The sequence below is a fragment of the Ranitomeya imitator genome, chromosome 8 (assembly GCF_032444005.1).
Source record: "Ranitomeya imitator isolate aRanImi1 chromosome 8, aRanImi1.pri, whole genome shotgun sequence".
Lineage (NCBI taxonomy): Eukaryota > Metazoa > Chordata > Amphibia > Anura > Dendrobatidae > Ranitomeya > Ranitomeya imitator.
The window spans coordinates 153,064,606-153,083,894 of record NC_091289.1 but is presented as its reverse complement, the minus strand read 5'-3'; the positions used below and the strand labels follow the sequence as shown (position 1 = coordinate 153,083,894).

Below are 19,289 nucleotides of genomic sequence, written 5' to 3'. Positions count from 1 at the left end.
TACTGCTGTATGCACTCCTATCAGTGACTGACAGCTGTCTCTATAGGACTACCCACTGGACTGTAAATCCCAGAAACGACCGGTTAAATTATGAAATCCCAGGTTATAGTAAGTCCTTTCACACAATACCTATCAATCTGCTCCGCTCCCCGGCTCTGTCTATGCCATGGTGCCTGTAGATTTGACTGCTTCTTCATGGTGACAGGCTTTCTTTAAATCATGAGTAATGTTCTGATCAATAATTAGTTCCGTTCTCATAATACCGTAGATCTAGACACGAATTCAAAATTAGGGGGGAAAAATAGTGTAGATTGTTCACGATGATTTTCTACATGCACATTATGCATTTTGTTTCCCTTCACATCTGTGGCAGGGACTCCGTTACGGATTCCATAATTATCACTTACACATAGGTTACACCCCATCATTTTATATCACAAATCAGCAGGGTCTGTCGGGCGCTTTGTGTCAGTAGAGATTCAACATCTAAAGGGAATCCGTCACCAGGTTTTTGCTACCCCATCTGAGAGCAGCATGATGTAGGGACAGAGAACCCCATTCCAGCGATGTCACTTTATAGGCTGCTTGCTGCAATTTTGATAAAGTCCATTTTCTCTGAATGCTAAGCTGTGTATCACCCCACCCACTTAGCTAGCAGCTTTTCTGCCTATGCACAGTTTACACTGAAATCAGCCAAGCAGTGGTGGGAGCGGGATTATACAGAGCTCATAGATATGGAGGACAGCTTGACATCAGGGTTACTAGTCCTCTAGTGATAATCACTTGCTCATAGAACTGAGATTTTTATCAAAACTACAGCAAACAGCCCAGTAGGTAACACATTGCTGGAATCAGGGTTTCTGTCTCCACATTATGCTGATCTCTGATTTAAGTGGTAAAACCCTAATGATAGATTACTTTATAAAAAAACTGAAGAAACTTATCAAGTAGCAACTCAAAAAGAAACTGAATGTATATAATTTTTCTTTCCTGTCCCCAAGACACTGAATATAACCATTTCATTGCATGTTAGAATTTGTTGTAATTTGTTTAGTTTTCTATTGACTTATTTATTTTCACAATTTAACAAAATGTGCACAATGTTTAATATCGCCTGTTTCCACACATGCCTGACTCCAAGGAACAGTCAGCAGCTCCAGGTAAGGTTGAGCCCGCCACGATGGCCGCTTGCTGCAGTCATACCTATGTGTCATTACCATGTACCGCCCGCCTTGTGCTGCACAATCCGTGACTTCTGCAGCTCTTAAAATACATCTGCCCATGGTGTGTGCTGGCGTGTGGCTGGGAATGCTACCAAATGTCTCCGTGCATGTCAGGAGTGTGACGTCGGGGCCTCAACAAATATGAGCCAAAGTTCAGCTCTGACCAAAACTGATAAAACCAGAGCACTTATATTTGCAAACGTTTGCTGTGTGTGCACGTCCTGTGAAATGTGTGTGTGCACGCCATTGTGTCATATCATGTGGCTATTACAGCTGTTGTTGGGCATTAATGGGCAAGATTATATATAATTTTTTTAATAAAAATATATAAATGTATAAATATTTAAAAATGTATAATATATAAACACCGTATACCATATTTATATATATTTATATATATATATATATATATATATATATATATATATATATATATATATATATATATATATATATTATTTTTTTAATTTATTTTTTTAAATGTATATTTTTATGTATAGTCTACAAATTTTATTTATTTTGGTTTTTTTTTGTTTTGTTTTTGTTTGTTTTTTTAACAGGTCCAGTGTCTAAAAGGCCACAGGGGCCTCCAAGGCCAACACACTTTTGATGGGATCCATATTGTCAATCATATAATTGGAGATGACGTGTCCTTCCATTCCTCTGATGAAGACTTTGCCACCAGCTCACTACAGCCGGAGGCTGTTCACTATGGCCTGGCCAAAAACCACAAAAAGTTGGTTTTGCTCCCTTCTGATTTGGACAGCAGTGATAGCGATCCAGAAGAACTAACCATCATTACAGATTCCAATGGAGTGGTCCCAAAACAAATTGGAAAAAGACCAGAGTCTTACTCCACTACGGTGTGACCAGAGTCTTACTCCACTACGGTGTGACCAGAGTCTTACTCCACTACGGTGTGACCAGAGTCTTACTCCACTACGGTGTGACCAGAGTCTTACTCCACTACGGTGTGACCAGAGTCTTACTCCACTACGGTGTGACCAGAGTCTTACTCCACTACGGTGTGACCAGAGTCTTACTCCACTACGGTGTGACCAGAGTCTTACTCCACTACGGTGTGACCAGAGTCTTACTCCACTACGGTGTGACCAGAGTCTTACTCCACTACGGTGTGACCAGAGTCTTACTCCACTACGGTGTGACCAGAGTCTTACTCCACTACGGTGTGACCAGAGTCTTACTCCACTACGGTGTGACCAGAGTCTTACTCCACTACGGTGTGAGCATCACTGTGACTTTATTTTTTTTTTATCAACCATACGGTCATGACAATGAATTGTTACAGTACGCGGATCATCCTACAATCAGACCTGACTGACCCAGCATGTATAGAACTTCTACTTGCCTTCACTTGCCTTTTGCCAAAAGTTCATCATTGCCATACGCTAGACAGACGCTCCATGGCCACGTTTGCTATAACAGTATTATCAGAAAATATGTGATGTTTCTGCTCCTCAATCCTAGCAGGTGCTGCTCCTCATACACCCCTGATGGAGACCACTTATGGGGACATGTCTGGTCGTTCTTTCTTTTCTTTCGCCTGTATAAGAGAAAAACGTGCAATATTTTACCTGCGTCTCTTGAACAAAATGTCTGTTTTGTTAGTGTGGACATATTTATGGTTGACATATCGCACATCATTTGATGATGAAACCCACCAGCTTGTCAATGTATGAAAGGCTAGATAGCAAATATTAGAGATTACCCGTAAGACCAGACATTCATTAGCTGTCCGCCAAGGTTGGTGCCGGCTCACAAGCGCTCCTTACCCCCCTACCACAAACTCCCTTCATGTTCTCAGAATAGTAGTGGGGTGTAAGCCGTTTCGAAACATCTTTCTTTGGCTGTTAATCTCCTATAAGAACCAAACGATCAGGCATGTTGGAATTCAACATGTCCAATCCCTTTTCTCATTGGCAGAACATGAAATATACATCAGATGCTCAACTGGTCCCACCAAAATGTACAGTTTGTTCTGTTCTGTGACCACCTTGAGGGCTGAAGTTACAAAACGGTGCTCTGGGTGTCATATCTGATCTTTTTAGTATTAATCTTTCTCTTTTTTTTTTTTTAAAACTTCTCACTAGACACTAAATCAAATCTTGCATTGAGGTGCATATAACACTCCACAAATGAAATGGAAGTACGGTATGGTGGACGGGAAAGGGGTAGGGTCGGATATTGGGGGATTCATGGCTGAGGATGGGCCCGTACGCTGTGCACACTCGTATGTCAGGACGATCTGTGCAAGTAGAGATCAGCGAATGGCTGCTCGTTTCCAGAACTGCAGACATGGACTTGTCCAAGTTGGTGATTGTCCAGTATTAGTGTGTTTTTCCAGAAACAGCGCCCCCCTTGTCCATGGGCGGTGTTCGGTATTGCGCGTCATCTTCATTCCCTTTTAAGCCAATAGCGCTAGTCAGTGATACCAGACAACCATATTAAGCCGACCTGTTCCCAGTTTGCCATTCCAATATTTTGACCAGCTCTCATCTCCCCTCCAGTGTTTGTCATATCCTCGAGGACACGAAGATTTTATTTTTTAGTCTTTACCGTGACAGTCCTCCAAACTGTCGCAGGTTATTTTATGGGAATGCATCGAACGATCACTGTGCAGTAGCCTAAAAATGTCTTAAAGCTGCAAAATGAGACCAAATGTTGTCAGTGATTATATATTTTTGTTTCCATTTTTTTTTAAAGCCTTTCTTTTATTTTAAGTTGTGTTTCAATGTTAACAGGTCAATTAATGTAATTTGTGAGATATTTTGTACATAAATATACATATTTCATGCAGAAGGTGCACATCGCACATCATCCTTTTATACCTAGAATGTAAATGTTTAATTATAACCGATCCTGTACCATAAAAGGGGGAAAAAATGGACGTTTCTTTGTAAATAGAATTGTTTACTGATCATGCAAAAGAACACTAATCATATCTCTGTGAAATAGCGCCAGAACCGTACATTGCATTTCACATTAGAAATGTCATCACTTAACAGATGCTTGATAAAACACTATTGATGGAAATCTTTTAACATTATATATATGTATATGTAACTAAAATAAATTTTTTTCATGATTTCATTCAGTATTTCGTCTATATAAATTAACTGCTGTGACTTAAAGTGAATCCATCAGGAAGTTTTTGCTATATAATCTGAGAGCAGCATTATATAGGGGCAGAGACCCTGATTCCAGTGATGTTACTTACTAGGCTGTGTGTTGTGGTTTCAATAAAATCCGTATTTTATCAGCAGCAAATGATCACTACAGGACTAGTTGCCTTGTGCATCCTATTCAACTTGTTCTGCGTTACCATGCCCACACCACTGATTTTCAGCTCCTGCCTATGCACAGTGTACACAGAAAGCGGGCAGTGATGTAGGCGGGTTAAACAGAGCTCAGCGTTCAGAGCTCAGCTAGATATGCAGCAGAGAAAACTTGGGATTGTATCACAACTGCTGCGCCCGCAAAGCTAAGTGGCACATCACTGGAATCCGGGTCCCCGTCCCTACATTCTGAAGCTCTCAGATTACTTGGCAAAAAACTGACAGATTCCCTGTAAAAAAAAAAAAAGTTTTAACTTTTTTTAAGTTAAAACTTTTTTTTTTTTTTTTTTTTAAGAACACTTGTAAATATGGCCACAAAGGTATAGTAGGTGCAAGATGGCAGCCGTGCAGTGTAGAAACTGATCACCAATCTCATAATTAGAAATCTTGTCTTTTTTTTTTTTATTTATATATTTTAATTTTAAATTATTCTTGCAGTTGGGTTTCATTAAAAATGTTGAACTTTTTTTTTTTTTTTTTACAAGCTCTTTGTTTCACTGCACATTAAACTTTGATGTGGTCTGTGGCGATAAATCAGCTTAGAGGAGCTAGGAAAAAGACAGATAAGGTTACTAACTCTCCAAACATCATAAAAGGATGATCAATAGATTTTCAGTTAACTCATTCTGCAGCCAGCAATATACACTGCTCAAAAAAATAGAGAACACTTAAACAACACAATGTAAAGCTAAGTCAATAACACTTCTGTGAAATCAACCTGTCCAGTTATGAAGCAACACCGATTGTGAATCAGTTTATCCTGCTATTGTGCAAATGGAACAGACAATGGAGTGGCTCTGCAGGGGGTGACCACAGACCATTTCTCCGTTCTTATCTTTTGGCTGTTTTGGTTACTTCTTGCATTTTGTCGTTACTCTAACCCCTACAGGTACAGTAGCATGAGGGAGAAGTTGCTCAGTTATTGCAGCTCATCCAGGATGGCACATCAATGCAAACTGTGGCAAGCAGTGCTGTGGAGTCTGAGTCTGTATAAAATGGACTAACTCCAACAATCTAATATATAAAGCTGAATGTTTGTGTGAATGTATGTCCAGGATTGGCATCTGCACTGTCGCAGCTACAGCCACAAAATTTTGCACAGTCACAGTCATGTTGTGAGGTGAAATTTTAACCCCGCGCTTTCCAATTCACCAAACAATTTTGCCCCTATCTACATAATGGGGAAAAAGTGAAAGGAAAAGTGTTGGAGGCAAATTGACAGCTGCCAGATGTGAACAAGGGGGACTTAAAGTGAGAGCGATGGCGCCAAAGACTATATACCGTACAGTTGCTAAGGTGGGGCCCCGACATGGGATACTCACCACACACGGGGATATGAACACACAAAAGACGCCACAAACTACCACGTGCTTGAACACCTATACCACCCTCAGCACACATTTCACCACACATACACCAACCTCGCCACATAAAAGTCGAAACACAAAAGTCGCCGCTCAAAACTCGCCATGCGCAAAACTAGGCTCACGCAAAACTCGCCACACGTGCAAAACTCACCTCATGGAAAACTCGCCACACGCAAAACTTGCACACGTGGAAAAATTGCCACATGCACAAAAGTTGCCTCACACAAAACTTGCACATACTCAAAACGTACCACACATAAAACTCGCCACGCGCAAAACTCGCCATCCGCAAAACTTGCTGCACACAACTTGCTACACTAACCTGTCACATGCAACTCGACACACAAAAAGTTGCTACACGCATGTCGCCACACAAAACTCATCTCACAAAAGTCGCTACATGCATGTCGCCACATGCAACTCAACACACACGACTTGACACCTGAAACTCACCCTAAAACACGCACAAGTCTGGTATTATCCTTCAAAAATAAAAATCTGATTAATAAGCAGACAAACTACAAGAGCAACAAATGTACCATATAGGAAATACGGCAGCTGTCAGTCACATGACCTGTCTACTATGTGTATGTATGAGCTTATATATACTGCCAGGGGGAAGGGGTTCCTGTTGGCTGGGGATTTATCAGACTGCCAATTTAGCTTACAAATACTGAGGTAAAAATTCTGACCAAATAATGTGTGAATGCGGTCTAATACAGGAGGAGATGACACACAGATATATACTATATACAGGAGATTATACACATATATACTATATACAGGAGAAATGACACAGGAATATACTATATACAGGAGCAGATGACACAGGTATATACTATATACAGGAGCAGATGACACAGGTATATACTATATACAGGAGGAGATGACAGGTATATACTATACAGGAGGAGATGACACACACATATACTATATACAGGGGAGATGATACACAGGTATATACTATATACAGGAGGAGATGACATACAGGTATATACTATATACAGGAGCAGATGATACACAGGTATATACAGGAGGAGATGACTTACAGGTACATACTATATACAGGAGGAGATGAGACACGTATATACTATATACAGGAGGAGATGACATACAGGTATATACTATATAAAAGAGGAGAGGACATACAGCAGGTATATACTATATACAGGGGAGATGACATACAGGTATATAGTATATACAGAAGAGATGACATACAGGTATATAATAGAGGAGATGAGACATGGGAATATACAGGAGGAGATGACATACAGCAGGTATATATTATTTACAGGGGAGATGACATACAGGTGTATACTATATATGAGGGAGATGACAAACATGTATATACTGAGGTGAAAATGAAAAGGTGTGAGTGCAAAATGAGAGGAGTGAGGGAAAATAGTGGAGTGATTGGAAAATGACAGATATGAGGTTGAAATGACAAATGTTAGGGGGGGAATGAGAGGAGTGAGGGGGAAAATGAGAGGCATGATGGGAAAATAAGAGACGTGAGGTGCTATAACTAACCACAGATATTTACTATGCCCAGGCAACGCCGGGCTCTTCAGCTAGTATATAATAAATTGGTTACAGTATTTAAATGCAGGATGTGGTGAATTTATTTTCATAAGAATTTGGTAGTTATTAAATGTCCTATAAATGTCTGTTCTGTTCCTCATCTAAGGATCTCAGCTTTTAGTCGAGATTAATCAGTGCTTCACTTTATGCACATGCTCAGTAGTAAAGTTCCTCTACAGATCAGAGCAAAAAGGCGCTGATGAGGAATGCCTGCAGCCCTGCACTCATCCCAGCATCTGGTAGTGTGAACCGGAAAACAGGATTAAGGCAAATACTTCTTAAAGCATATCTATACTTTCAGTAAACTGCATAAATTATTAGTCCAGTGTATGTTTCTGCATGTTTTAATTTGCTTTTCTTCTGAGCTTATGTTTGGAGAAGCTAGTTGATCTGATGCTCTTCATGTTATCTCTGCTAGCAGTTTGTTTCTTTATGGGGTATTATTCAGCACAAACTTGCTCCCTCCTCCCCTCTTCATAGACTGTGAAGCATCATGATGTGAAACATTTACTGAGCTGTACCTTAAGAAATGCCTGAGATTGAAAGTTCAGAGTAAGGCTATATAAAAACATATAAAACTATATAAAATATTTTGTCAGTGTATGAAAGATGAAAACAAATGCTGTGAGCTCAAAATCGGTGCATACTGAGCCAGTGATAAAAATGCTCCTACGAGAGCTTCTAATCTAAAAGACATTTACAATCTAAGGATAGCCGTGTCTGTTAGCACAGTGTCCAAGGCATGGAACAGATGCCAGGAGACGTGGAGGGGGCCGTAGGAGGGCAATAACCCAGCAGCAGGACCGCTACCTCTTTGCGCAAGGAGGAGTAGTGCCGGAACCCTGCAAAATTACCTCCAGCAGGCCACTAACATCCATGTGTTGTCCAAAACTGACTCCATGAGGCTGGTATGAGGGCCTGATGCCGCAAGTGGATGTTGTGCTTAAAGCCCAACACCGTACAGGGCGATTGGCATTTGCCAGAGAACACTAAGGTTGGCAGATTTTTCACTGGCGTCCTGTGCTCTTCACGGATGAGAGCATTTTCACACTGACCACATGTGACAGTCTGGAGACGCTGTGGAGAATGTTCTGCTGCCTGCAACATCCTCAAGCATGACAGGATTGGCAGTGTCTCATTAATAGTGTGGGAGGCATTTTTTTAGAGGGCTGCCAGCCATCCATGTGCTAGCCAGAGGCACCCTGACTGCCATTTGGTACCGGGATGAGAACCTCAGACCCACTGTGAAATCACATGTAGGTGCAATGGGCTCTGGGTTCCTTCTGATGCATGACAATGCTAGGCCTCTTGGCTGAAATGTTTGTCAGCTGTTCCTGCATGATTAAGGCATTGATGCTATGGACTGGCCCGCCCATTCCCCAGACCTCAATTCAACTGAGCACATCTGGGACATCATGTATTGTTCCATCCACCAATGCCACGTTGCACCACAGACTGTCCATGAGTTGACTGATGCTTTAATCCAGGTCTGGGAGGAGATCCCTCAGGAGAACATCCACTGCCTCATCGAGGGCATTCCCAGGCATTGTAGGGAGATCACACAGGCACGTGGAGGCCACACACACTACTGAGCATCATTTTCTAGAGAGATTTCCACTGCAGTTAGATCAGCCTGCAATTTCATTTTCCACTTTGATTTTGAGTATCATTTCAAATCCAGACAGACCTCCGTGGGATATTAGTTGTGATTTACATTGATCATTTTTATTTTATTGCTCTCGACACATTCTACTATGTAATGAATAAAGATTTGCAGCTGGAATATTTCATTTGGTGATATCTGGGATGTTGTATTTTAGTGATCCCTTTATTTTTTATTTTTATTTTTGAGCAGTGTAAAATGTAACATAGCGGCTATAGAAGGCAAACTGTGCAAAATTTGTAATTCAACTAAATGGCCAAAACTATATAAAAAAAAAAGAAATAGCCACATTAATTATTTAATTGCTTTCATTATGAATTTGGCTATTCCTGAAGTATGAACTATACATTCAATGAGGAAAGCATCTAGTGGCTGTCACACTATATATATTTTTCTTCGATTTATTAAATTGACACCAGCATATGTTGAATATATGAATGTATTATACAATTAGTAAAAACATAAATATAAGAAGAAAAAAAAGTAAACTTATAGCATAATCCGGACATGGCCTTTAAAAGTGAATCATTGATTTATAAGAATAGGAGTTGAAGCAACAGAAGTTGGGGTTATGGGGTGTAAAACCCCCTCCTTATACATTGGGTAGCTGTTGGCCAACTCCTCGTTCAGCTGACATATCTCACCCAACGCTCTCATACACTCCTATAGCCATTTCTAGAACAATATTATACAGTCTGAAATCAGACATGCCAGATCCTTGTCTTCCCTTACCTCAATATCGACAACATTGGATGATGATGGTCTGAGTATAGGGGTCATAAGTGGCCAAACTAGTAGGGCCAATTCTGAGATATTTTTGGATCAAAAATTCTAACACATGCCTCTTAATCATCTTCATTTTAGCTGATTTAACCAGTGATATTGCTTTTTACCTGGTAGTTGTCAAATATTGGGACATCTCACCAAACATGGAAAATAGTCCTGTCCCAATAATAGCTCGTGAAGTGAGATTTCTTTATCTCCTTGGATGATGAATTGTTCACATTTACTATATACTGTCCTCATCAGATGTCCATTGGGCCTAATATGGAGGAATTTTGAACTTCCCTATAACAGGCTGAACACTCGCACCTTCTATTGTTCTACTGAATGAAAGTTTAATCATTATAGTGTTGACTGCTGATCTAAATTCAGTAGAATCACATTGGATCTAAAATCTAAAGGGATTTTCGCTCTAAGTACATAATCGCCAATCGCCAGGCTCACTGGGTGTCCGACCTATGGACCTCCAGAACCTTAATTCCTGTGTGTATAAAGTTGGAAGTGTTTGTGGATGACCACCTCTCCTTTCACTTGTACAGCGCTGACCGAAATAGCCATTAAATGTCAGTCTAAAACCATTTCTACTCCATTCTTGTGATTGTTGGGGGTCCCAATTGTTAGACACAGGATAGGTAATGTATAATTCCAGGGCGTCTAAGTGCTAAAAATATTTTGTAGGATTGTTTGATCAGTGTCCAAAATTTTGCCTTGACATATGTTCATATGCAGGAAGTTTTCGAGCCAAAACTTTGGAACAGCAATCCATCCAGATGATCATAATGCCGTAATTTTATATATTTTTTCTTAAAATATATTTTCACAGTGATCTAATATGTGAATTTTAGTGTTGATGAAGATGCGGGACCGTCCGCGTAAGAAATGTTCATTGATCACAGTGACAAATGTATCTTCCAGTCTCCAGACAGAGGAGATATTATCTTGAGATAAGGCTCCTTCTCTTTGAAAGCGCCTTGTCTGCCTTGTGCACCAGTAGCCTATCTGTGGTGGCTACTGTGCTTATTCTGCGATTTGCACAAGTGCTACCTATGTGGAGTCTTATCACTGGGTGTTGTAATGCCCAGAAGCTGCTGAGGTGTTAAGTGAGAAATGTGCAGAGGGAAGGGAAGCAGGATGGAGGATCCACGGCTCCTCTTTTTGATGTTGACCTGAGGACTTAAGGTAAAGCAAAATGAGACCTTCAAAAAGGGTGAAGGGAAGCCATGTTAATTGCTCTAATCTGTCCTTTAGCAAGGCTCCTGTAGGGGAAATGACTTGTAATAAAGCATGAAAACCTTTGGATCGTGGGCAAGAATTTTAAAATGTTTGTTTTTAAGTTTCGTAGTGCAAAACATAACTCGTTATTCTCTAACCACCCAGCGGCATCCCCCGATTCATGGATATTTCTATACTTACACTCTTATATTACTACTTCAGTACTTAAAGGGAACTTGTAATGGTGAAAAATGCTCTAAACCAGCAGATATAGGGTTACTCTGGTTATTCGCATTCTGATCCTGCCATGTGCCCACACTAAGATCCCCTCTGCCAGGGGAAATTAACTTTTTTTTTTACTCCCGGCGGTTTGGCTTTCAGTCCGTAGAGGGTGTGTTGGCGCAGCTAAAGTCACCGCTCAGTGTACAGTGAGTGGCGGCTGTAACCGCATCCCTGGCACTGACTGACAGCAGGCTCCGTGTTATTGCTGGCTGTCAGTCCGTGCTGGAGGTGCGGTTACAGCCGCTGCTCGCTGTACACTAGGCGGTCACTGAATCTGTGCCTGCAATCTCCTAAGACTGAAAGTCCGAGGCTGCTGGGAGGAATAAAGTTAGAGCCCCACTGCCAGGGGGCAGGATCAGAATGATATTAACTTGTAGGTTAAAATCATTTTTTACATAACTGGTTTTCTTTTAAAGGGGTTGTCAGGGACTAAACAATTGATAACCTATCCGTAGATTGTACATCAGCAACCACTAAACAGATGTTCCGCTCTAAACATTGCTTATCTGTCTCCTGATCGGTGGGGCTGTCGGCCCACTACTGATCTCCTACTGATCACCTATCCAACATTTAGTCCCAGATAAACACTTTAATTCCTTATAACATGATAATTATCACTTGTAAAATATTTACATTTATGAAATGGAAGCATACACACAATGAAATCCAAGGCCTCATTCAGACGTATGTTTTGTTTTGTTTTTTGTTTTTAATGTGATGAAAAAAAAAAAGTGATCTGGTTTTCCTAAGTGGGTCATATTTTGGGAGTATCTGTTTTAACCATCAATGGTTTTCTAATATGTAAAAAAAACACTTCTGGATGAGTCCTAAAATTCAGTTTCAGGCACTACTACCTCAAATTACCCCCAAGATCTGCTGCTTGTGAACACACATGTAAAGTGCTGCCCTACACCCTGAAAACTCCAGTCTGAGAAATTGCATCTGGTACATGAGTGGAAAGACCAACGAGAGACAAGGGTGCTCCTTTTTTCTGGATGATTGGTAGTTAATATTGGTGAGTGAATGTGCTGGGATAAGGTGTTATCTGAGCATGCTTGGGTGCTGAGTGTCTTCGGCGTGCTCAAAAAATGTTTGAGCCCCCGCAGCTCCATGTCTCGCGGCTGTTCAACGGTCTCAATACATTCAGGGATTCCCTGTTTGTTAGGCAATCCCTGCATGTGTTGTGACTGTCGAACAGCCAGGAGACATGGAGCTGCGGGGGCTTGAACATATTTTTCGAGCATGCCAAAGACACTCTTTTAGCACCCGAGCATGCTCAGATAACACCTCATCCGAGCATGCTCGCTCATCACTGGTAGATAACATTAGTAATTAACAAACGGTTCTGATCTTGATATCTGCACCATGTGATAGTCTGCGATGAAATCCCTTTAACAAACGCACAAATCTTTCTGTAAAGCACAGGACTCCAGAATTAGCTGGAACTCTGCAATGACCACGTGCTCTTGTTGACACAATGGCATTGCAATGTGTAATTTCCTTTGGTATATCATTTCCTTTTTTTTTTTCTTTTCAATAAAATCTTATAACTGTTCTCAATTGTCATTTTTCGGTGGATACATCTTTCTGCATTTTGGTCATTTCTTCATTCACCTCCGCAAATATTGGATCCGGCTCCCAATAGTTCACTTGCTGTATAAAACTGTCACAAAAGACAATGTTACATTTTTTTTTTTTTTTTTGATACCAGTTCTCAAAAAATCCAGGTTCAGAATTGAAAGCCACGATCAATATGGCGAGGAGGTGTAAATACAAGATTATTTTAAGAATAATACCACAATTGTGAGGACAATCTGCGGCGACGGAGAAAACGCTGTGATCAGTCGTGTTGTGATCTCTGTATAAACAGGAAATCACCGCTCTGTCACTAGGACACGTGCATCGGTTATAGTGGAAAATGACAGTGCCTTAATGTTAGAACATCTATTCACAGTGTCAGTCCCTTAGATGGGTGCATTCGGCTATCCTGTGCTGGGCTCCATCTTCATTCCCAAACATTTGGTGATTCCCCTTACAAAAGAAATGACCCCTGCAGGCCCTAAATGCTGCACAGCACAGTGTACGTCCTGCCCACATTGTGTAGTGTTTGTGTGCTCTCCGGGCAGCTTGCCCATACGTCAATTGGTGCCCAAAAAACTGAACACATACTGGTTACCATACCAGCTGTATATTGTGCGGTTTTTTCATGAACATATTACAGTTCTGAAGATGGGAAACTGTATTTGTCCTTTTATTAACCCCTTCACCACCTTGGGATTTTCCATTTTCGCATTTTCGGTTTTTTGTTCCCCCTCTTCCCAGAGTCATAACGTTTTTAATTTTTCTGTCAATTTGGCCATGTGAGGGCTTTTTTGCAGGACGAGTTGTACTTTTGAACACTACCATTGGTCTTACCATATAGTGTACTGGAAACCGGGACAAAAATTCCAAGTGCAGTGAAATTGCAAAAAAAAAAAAAGTGCAATTCCACACTAGTGTTTTTTTTTTTCTTTTACTATGTTCACTAGATGCTAAGACTGACCTGCCATTATGATTCTCCAGGTCATTACAAGATAGCACACAGACAGAAAAAGACATGATTAACAGAAAAAGGACGTCCCAAAACTGTTACCATATAGTTGGAAGTCTCAATATGTTGAAGCATAAGTTAATGTTCTCCTGGCATTTGCCAAACCCAGAATCCGCCATCATATTGCAAAATAAAGAATTTAAGATATATTTTCTGTAAAAACTACTGTGCTGTATTGCTTCTGCTTTCTAGTGCATAAAGAATAAAAAAGTGTAATTTAAATGCAGCAGATGCCAGCTACTCCATATCATTAATCAATAACAGGTGTCTGGCACCTCACCTCTCTATGCTTAACCCATTATCTACCAATGTCCTTTTTTTGGGACGCCTAATCTTTTGCTTCTAGCAACTAAGATTTTATAATTTTTATAACTAGGTCCAGTTTTTTTGTGTTGTGTTTGTAAAATTAATGTTTTCAAAATAGAAAATCATGTCATTGTCATTTTAATTGAATATTGGGACGCCCTTTTCTGAAAAATCTGTAAAATTAAAATTTCTAATTTGGCAAGTAATGGGTTAATAAAATGGAATCCTATACTATTCGTAGAATACTATTCTTATCTTGTTCAGTGTTGCAGTTATACCACAAATTACTGTCTGGATTATTAGTCCAATATTTTAGGGCTTTCTTTTCCTGGCTCTATTGCTGAGCTGTGACCTCTGACATACTTTCATAATCATATCAACCAAATCAAATCTATTGAGATCCTAGATCAACACAGAAAACCAAAAAGACAAGGATCCCTAAAATATAACTTTTAATGAATAAAGTTTAAAAATATTCCAAAATTGGAGACAAAGCAACAAATATTAAAAAAGTTACTATAGTGAATTAAAAATATCTCAGCAGTTTCCTACTGTGCCCTGCGGGTACACTGCTGACCCCTGCCTGGCAGTGGAGGTTGGCACCCTAAGTTTCAGCGGTAGGCGCCCCCACTCAACGACGGCTCACCCTGATGTCCCTACAAGTCCCTATGGTTACTACAATTGTGTCCCAATACACCCATTGCCCATGTCAAAAGAAACAACAAAATGTAAAAAAAAAAATTGAAAAAATTAAAAAACACAAATAATAGAGGGGATATTTTATCCTTAATATAGAGGCTGTAATGAACAATTCACCTCTAAATATCCCTTCTGAAGCTCAATGTCTAAATGAAGTGAGGGCAAATAGAATGCAAAAAATTGTGCATTTGTCTCATTTGTCCTAGTACATAATAACAAAAAGAGAGGGACAGAGCTCCGCAGTCGACTCTTTAGCTATATATTACCCATAAAAGGGCTATGCAAAATCACAATGCATGCAGTAAGCAATTATAATTGTGCAAAACATAGTGCAGTAACCATGTATTCATTATAGCTATAATGGATAACAGTCAAAGCGGAGATCAACATCCACACTGAGCCATCGGAAGGACTCTATACAAATAAGATATAAAGATTGTGCTTTTTGTCTCATCAACCTACTACATAATAGTATCAAGGACCGAGCTCTTTAACCATATATTACCCATGATAGGGCTTTATATATAATCCTAATGCATGTAGTAGATAGTTAAAATGATGTTTGATTCATATCACATATAGTGCAATAACCATATACTCATATGAGCTGTAATGCACCAAACCAAAGGCAGAGATCACCGTCCGAACAGAGCCACCGGTCAAACTTCATATAAGAACGACATCCCTAACAATGCTCAACGCGTTTCCCCCGTGTGAATGGCGGGGGTTCATCAGGGGATGCTGGCCATCAAGATGAGAAAAGGCTTATATGAGTGGGGGGGTCGCCTACCGCTGAAACTTAGGGTGCCAACCTCCACTGCCATGCAGGGGTTAGCATAGTGTACCCGCAGGGCACAGTAGGACACACTACTGGGATATATTTAATTCCCTATGGTAACCTTTTTAATATTTGTTGCATTGTCTCCAACTTTGGAATATTTTTAAACTTTATTCATTAAAATTTATATTTTAGGGATCCTTGTCTTTTTGGTTTTCTGTATCCTTTCAAAATTCTAAATCCAGGGCTGCCACCAGGTATTTCAGGGTGTGGCAACATTTTTGGGCCCCCTTGAGACTCCACCCAGGCTCCACCCCAGCTCTGCCTCCAGCCCACAAACTTTCCACAGTCCCACTTTCCACTCATTGAAAAACTCCACTTCTGCACCATGTCCTCACCAGTCACAGATTCAGTTCTCATCCGACACCATATCACATACATAGCCATCAGCTTTTGTTTTGGGCAAAATAATTTTTTTAAGCTGCCACCACGACAAGGAGATTTTTTTTTTGGAAGGGCCCTACTCTGCTCTAACCTATTAATCATTTCTTAAAATATCCAATACTCTTTTTTTAGGTATATTTTTGTTTATTTTTCTTTAACCCCTTTACGCCCCAAGGTAGTTTGCACGTTAATGACCAATCCAATTTTTTCAATTCTAAGCAGTGTCACTTTGAGGTAATAACTCTAGAATGCTTTTTTTGTGACATATTGTACTTCATAACAGTGGTAAATTTTATTTGATATGACTTGCATTTATTTGTGAAAAAAAAAAAAAAGAAATTTGGCGATAATTTAGCAATTTTCAAACTTTGAATTCTTATGCCCTTAAACCAGAGATACATCACACAAAATGGTTAATAGATAACATTTCCCACATCTCTACTTCAACACAATTTTTGAAACATCATTTTTTTTTTTAGGAAGTTATAAGGGTTAAAATTTGACCAGCGAATTCTCATTTTTACAACAAAATTTGCAAAAACCATTTTTTAGGGCGGGCACACATTACATTTGAAGTGACTTTGAGGTGTCTATATGACATAAAATACCCAATTGTGGCACCATTCTAAAATTTGCACCCCTCAATGTGCTTAAAACCCCATGCAAGAAGTTTATTAAACCTTAAGGTGCTTCACAGGAATTAGTAGAATGTGAAAGGAAAAAATGAATTTTTAACTTTTTTTTCACAAATTTAATTTTAGACCCCAATTTTATTTTTACAAATGTAACAGGAATAAATGATCCCCAAAATTTCTAGTGCAATTTCTCCTGAATATGCTGATACCCCATATATGAGGGAAAACCACTGTTTGGGTGCACGGCAGGACTTGGGAGGGAAGGAGTACCATTTGACTTTTAAAATGGAACATTTCCTGGAATAATTTTCAGACGCCATGTCGCATTTGGAGAGCCCCTGATGTGCCTAAAAAAGTGGAAACTCGCCAAAAGGGACCATAATTTGGAAACTGGAGCCCTCAAGAAACTTATCTAGATGTGTGGTGAGGACTTTTAACCCCCAAGTGCTTCACAGAAGTTTACAACGTAGAGCTGTGAAAATAAAAAATCCCTTTTTTTCCACAAAAATGATCTTTTAGCCCCAATTTTTTCATTTTCACAAGAGTAACAGGATAAATTGGACCCCAAAGTTGTGCATTCTGTCCTGAGTAGGATGATACCCCATATGTGGGGGAAACCACTGTTTGGGCGCACAAAAGAGCTCAGACAGGAAGGAGCACCGTTTGACTATTTCAGCACAAAATTTGTTGGAATTGAGATTGGACACCATGTCGTGTTTGGAGAGCCCCTGATGTGACTAAACAGTGGAAACCCCCCACAAGTGACCTCATTTTGGAAACTAGACCCCCCCAAGGAACTTATCTAGATGTGTGGTGAGCACCTTGAATCCTCAGGTGCTTCACAGAAATTTATAACATTAAGTTGTGAAAATAACATTTTTGTGGAAAATTTTTATTTTAGTTGAAAACTACTTGTTTGGGTGCACGTCGGGGCTTGGAAGGGAAGTAGTAATGTTTTGGAATGCTGACTATGATGGAATGGTCTGCGGGCATCATATCGCATTTACAGAGCCCCTGGTGCACCTAAAAAATGGAAATGCACAACAAGTGACCCCATTTTTTAACTGATCTATTGTTTCCTGGTATTTGAATTTTATAATGTCGGCATACACAAGTTGTGTAGAGTGCGTTAGGTTGGTATTTGTGAGTTATGTAGTGAACGTCAAATTGGCATGCGTGAGTTGTGCAGTATTTGTCAGGTTGGGATACATGAATTGTGTAGTGCTTGTCAGTTTGGGATAAATGAGGTGAGTTGTGTAATTCAGAAATTAATTTAGTAGTCAATGGATGTGTGGTACAGTCCGAAGCATTATTTTATACACAGGCCAGGTTTGTCTGAGCAGGTATCACATTGATAAGTGGTGTCCTTGCATATCTCCCTTTAGTAACATACTTGGCACCTCTTTTGCAACCTTCCTTTTTTTTCATGTGGTTTGGGGGACCTCCCCTGGGAAATGTTGGCTTGGTGGTACAATATGAGCACCTTCAGTTCTGGAAGTACTGGGGCCCGCTCCTTCCTGATCTCCAAAGATTAGGGCCTTGATCATTACCTCCTTGAACTGAAGTTATGATGTACGGGTCTGGCCTGCACGTAGTGATAGCACAAAAGCGTTGTGCCGTCTGTACAATATCCACGGCCAGCTTCTTGTACCAAACCTTGGCCTTTCTCATGTACGGCTGGGGGACTTGATCAGCGAGATCAACACCACCCATGTTTTTATTGTACCCCAGTACAGTCTGGTTTTGAGACCTGTGTAGAGGTACCTTGTACAGGGCTGGTGTGCTGCTGTCACCATGTATGGTGGTCAAGAAAAGGATATCCCTCTTGTCCTTGTACTTGACCACCAGCATGTTGTCACTACATTGGGCTCTGCTCACCCTTTCTGAGCAGCTGCCCAGTTAATGTCTTAGGAAGGCCTCTCTAATTTTCACAGTACGGTAGGCTGCGGTAGCTCACGCAGAGAGGGACTTGAACAGTGGGATGTTTGTATAGAAGTTATTTACATAGAGGTGATAACCTTGATCCAGCAGTGGGCGCCCCACACAATTTTCCCACTCACAGAACAGGGGCGTATTCAGGGGGTTTAATCCGGGAATCTTTCCCTTCATAAACCCTAAACTTGTGGGTGTACCCTGAGGTACTCTCACAGTTTGTAGAGCTCAATTCTGTACCTGGCCCTCTTACTGGGCAGGTATTGCCTGAATTTGAGCCTCCCCTTGAAATTGATTAGGGTCTCATCCATGCAGATGTTCCGAACTTTTAAAAGACTGTCAAAGTTGGCATCACCTTGGGGAGGACACCGTGCATTATCCTTATAATAATAACAAAAATGTCCCAAAGAAAATCAATTAATGGCACTTCACCTCAGT

General features: G+C 40.3%; 1 protein-coding gene across 5 annotated transcripts in view; it reads left to right on the top strand.

Annotated features, from left to right (window-relative positions):
• The window catches only part of EVI5 (ecotropic viral integration site 5), a 206,541-nt gene extending 202,207 nt beyond the window's left edge, over positions 1 to 4,334 (top strand). For 4 of the 5 annotated variants that reach the window (XM_069737571.1, XM_069737570.1, XM_069737568.1 and 1 more), the window contains one exon: positions 1,784 to 4,334. In XM_069737571.1, coding sequence (XP_069593672.1) covers positions 1,784 to 2,092 — 309 coding nt within the window. In that variant the 3' untranslated portion in view covers positions 2,093 to 4,334. Of the gene's footprint in view, positions 1 to 1,141; positions 1,161 to 1,783 lie in introns of all 5 variants that reach the window. The other variant, XM_069737572.1, reaches the window with a different exon arrangement.
• Positions 4,335 to 19,289: the final 14,955 nt, after the last annotated feature.